Below are 2,431 nucleotides of genomic sequence, written 5' to 3' on the forward strand. Positions count from 1 at the left end.
ACACTGATGGCTCTGGATAAGAGTCTGCTTAATGAAAGAAATGTAAATAAGTCAAAATCAATAATCCCTAACTGCCTGAAAAAATTGGTTCTAATTTGATCAATTAGTATGTCAACACTTCAGAACAAGACAATTAAAGGACAGGATGGGGGTGGCAGGTAGCTTAGTGGTTGGGCCAGTAACCAAAAGGGCACTGGTTTGAATCCCTGAGCCGACTAGGTGAAAAATCTGTCAATGTGCACTTGAACAAGGCACTTAACCCAATTGCTCATGTAAGCCACTCTGGATAAGAGCTGCTAAGTGACTAACATGTAAATGATGATTCTACTGAAATCACTAGTGTGCCTCAGGAACAGGTAGTGTAAAACTACTGCAGCACTGCCCCCTTCTGGAGAAAAACTAGATATTGCAACCTCCATTTGATTTAAAAAAGAGAGGATAAACTTTTTTCAACATAAAAACATTTATTTCCCTAGAAGAGTTGAGAAGAACCATATCTCTCAAACAGAGCATAGTTTTTTATCTTCAATTTACACAACAACCCCAAGTAAACCTACATAGACATGAACACTGCACAGTGGAAACCTTAGGCTACATCTGAAGAGGGTTTCGTTACAAAAAATATATTTCAAGTGGGTTCCAGGTACGTTTCAATGCTCAGAACCGGATGGTTAAAGAGCACTTGTTCCATATGTCGAGCTAAACTTTCTTTACCAGTCATTCATTTCTCCACTTATTTCCTATATGACGTAGAGGGATGGAAAGTCTACAGTTTTGTTGCGTTTATTTCCAGTATCATCATCTGTTCTGAACGTCACAGTTCCTCTCGGAGTATCTGTATCTCCGCGAAGTCGTCGAGAGAGCTGCCCTTCAGGGTCTCGTCCGGTCCCTCCGCCGTACCGCTGTCCGACTCCTCCTCGATGGCGAGGCGCACGTCGGCGGAGGAGCACAGTGAACTGACGCTGCTTTGCTCAATGGAGCACAGGGCGCAGGCCAGAGGGGAGCTCAGGACCCTTCCTTCATAGAGGCCCTGGCTCCCCGCGGAGAAGGGAAGCGACACCTGGAACGAGGGCATGGTGATGCTGTGCTTCTTTTGCCGCGCGCCCCATTCCCGCTGCTCCTCCTCGTGCACCAGACGCCTAAAAACATTCGACCTTCTCTTCTCCCGCCTTTTGGAGCGAACGTAGCCCAGCATTATACCAACGAGGAAGACCCCATAAAAGGAGATTACTATGAAAATGTACACGTATGCGTTGCCGTTGCTTTTGTCAGTTTGGGATGCGTCATTAGCCCTCTGCAGGGGAAGAAGTTGGGACGTTGTAAAGTTGTCTGACCTCTCCATCCTCAGTGGAGTTTATGAAGTGGAGTTTATGAAGGAAGTTTCCTTGAAAAACAGAAACATTACAGAGGTTAGGATCTTGATTTGATTCTTTGCCCAGACTTTTACGCACATCTTTACGCACACTCACGCACACATTTAAGCACATCATTTCTCAATTGCAGGCTATACGAATTATTTTATTAATCGTATAAAAGTATGCCTATTTATCCAAATACATTTTTTATTAGACAAAACTTAGTGAACAATGGCTAAAGCCTATTGTTATTAATGATACACTACTTGTCCAACTTACCGTGCAACAGAGCTGTGGGACATGTGGACCCAGCTGTATGATCCGTGTCCTCGTGTGTGTACGCCTCTCGAATTTAATAACAGGATATCCAAGTGCATGGGAATATTTATATAGCGATCTTGGGATGTCTATAATCACGTGCACTCTGTGGTCGAGAGGCAAGTTTTGGCCCAATGTCAAATTTTGAGTCGACAGAGCCCAGACACAAATGTGACAAACAATGGTTATCCGATTTTCGAACGCTATGTTCCAATTCTGTCAAGTTACTAAAGTGACTTTTCATTTTCTGATAGAATATGATATTTAACAGCTTTTTTTTATTGAATTGATCCAAAATAATTTTCCATCGACATGCATTCGTGTGAGTTAATGGGTGTGCAATGCTTCAACTCTAGCACACCAATCCTGATAAAATTGCACATCCCAATATTGCGAAAATATATATTTCCCGGATGTTGAAATCAGGTTAATTTTCAGTTCTGAAAGATATTTCAAATACTTTTTGGTCATTGATTCAATGGCCAAATTGAATTGTCAATAAAGTTAAACATTATATCACAATAACCCTTTTTTAAATCTATTTAATATTGGAAGAAGGAGCCAACTGAAGATCTCAATATAGAATATTTATAATTGCTGTTATCTGTCAAATGCACATAAGCTTTTCCCACAGCCTTACAACTTGCAGCAATGATGTTCAAAGTGATATAACCTAAATAATAAACCAACAATAAACCAAGACTTCAACTACAATAACATTCTCAGTAACGGTTACAGAAATATATATTTATCTTTCT

General features: G+C 40.9%; 1 protein-coding gene across 1 annotated transcript; it reads right to left on the reverse strand.

Annotated features, from left to right (window-relative positions):
* Positions 1–644: 644 nt before the first annotated feature.
* Positions 645–1,715, reverse strand: LOC111957832 (potassium voltage-gated channel subfamily E member 4-like). Its single transcript, XM_023978862.2, has 2 exons — positions 1,635–1,715; positions 645–1,384 (listed from the first exon to the last, which is right to left on the reverse strand). The coding sequence occupies exon 2, from the start codon at positions 1,340–1,342 to the stop codon at positions 815–817; it is 528 nt and encodes a 175-aa protein (XP_023834630.1). The 5' UTR covers positions 1,343–1,384; positions 1,635–1,715; the 3' UTR covers positions 645–814.
* Between the last annotated feature and the right edge of the window lie 716 nt (positions 1,716–2,431).

The sequence above is a fragment of the Salvelinus sp. IW2-2015 genome, linkage group LG4p (genome assembly GCF_002910315.2).
Source record: "Salvelinus sp. IW2-2015 linkage group LG4p, ASM291031v2, whole genome shotgun sequence".
Lineage (NCBI taxonomy): Eukaryota > Metazoa > Chordata > Actinopteri > Salmoniformes > Salmonidae > Salvelinus > Salvelinus sp. IW2-2015.

Coding starts and splice junctions, on each gene's coding strand:
- LOC111957832 (XM_023978862.2), bottom strand. CDS start 1,342: ATGGAGAGGTCAGACAACTTTACAACGTCCCAACTTCTTCCCCTGCAG.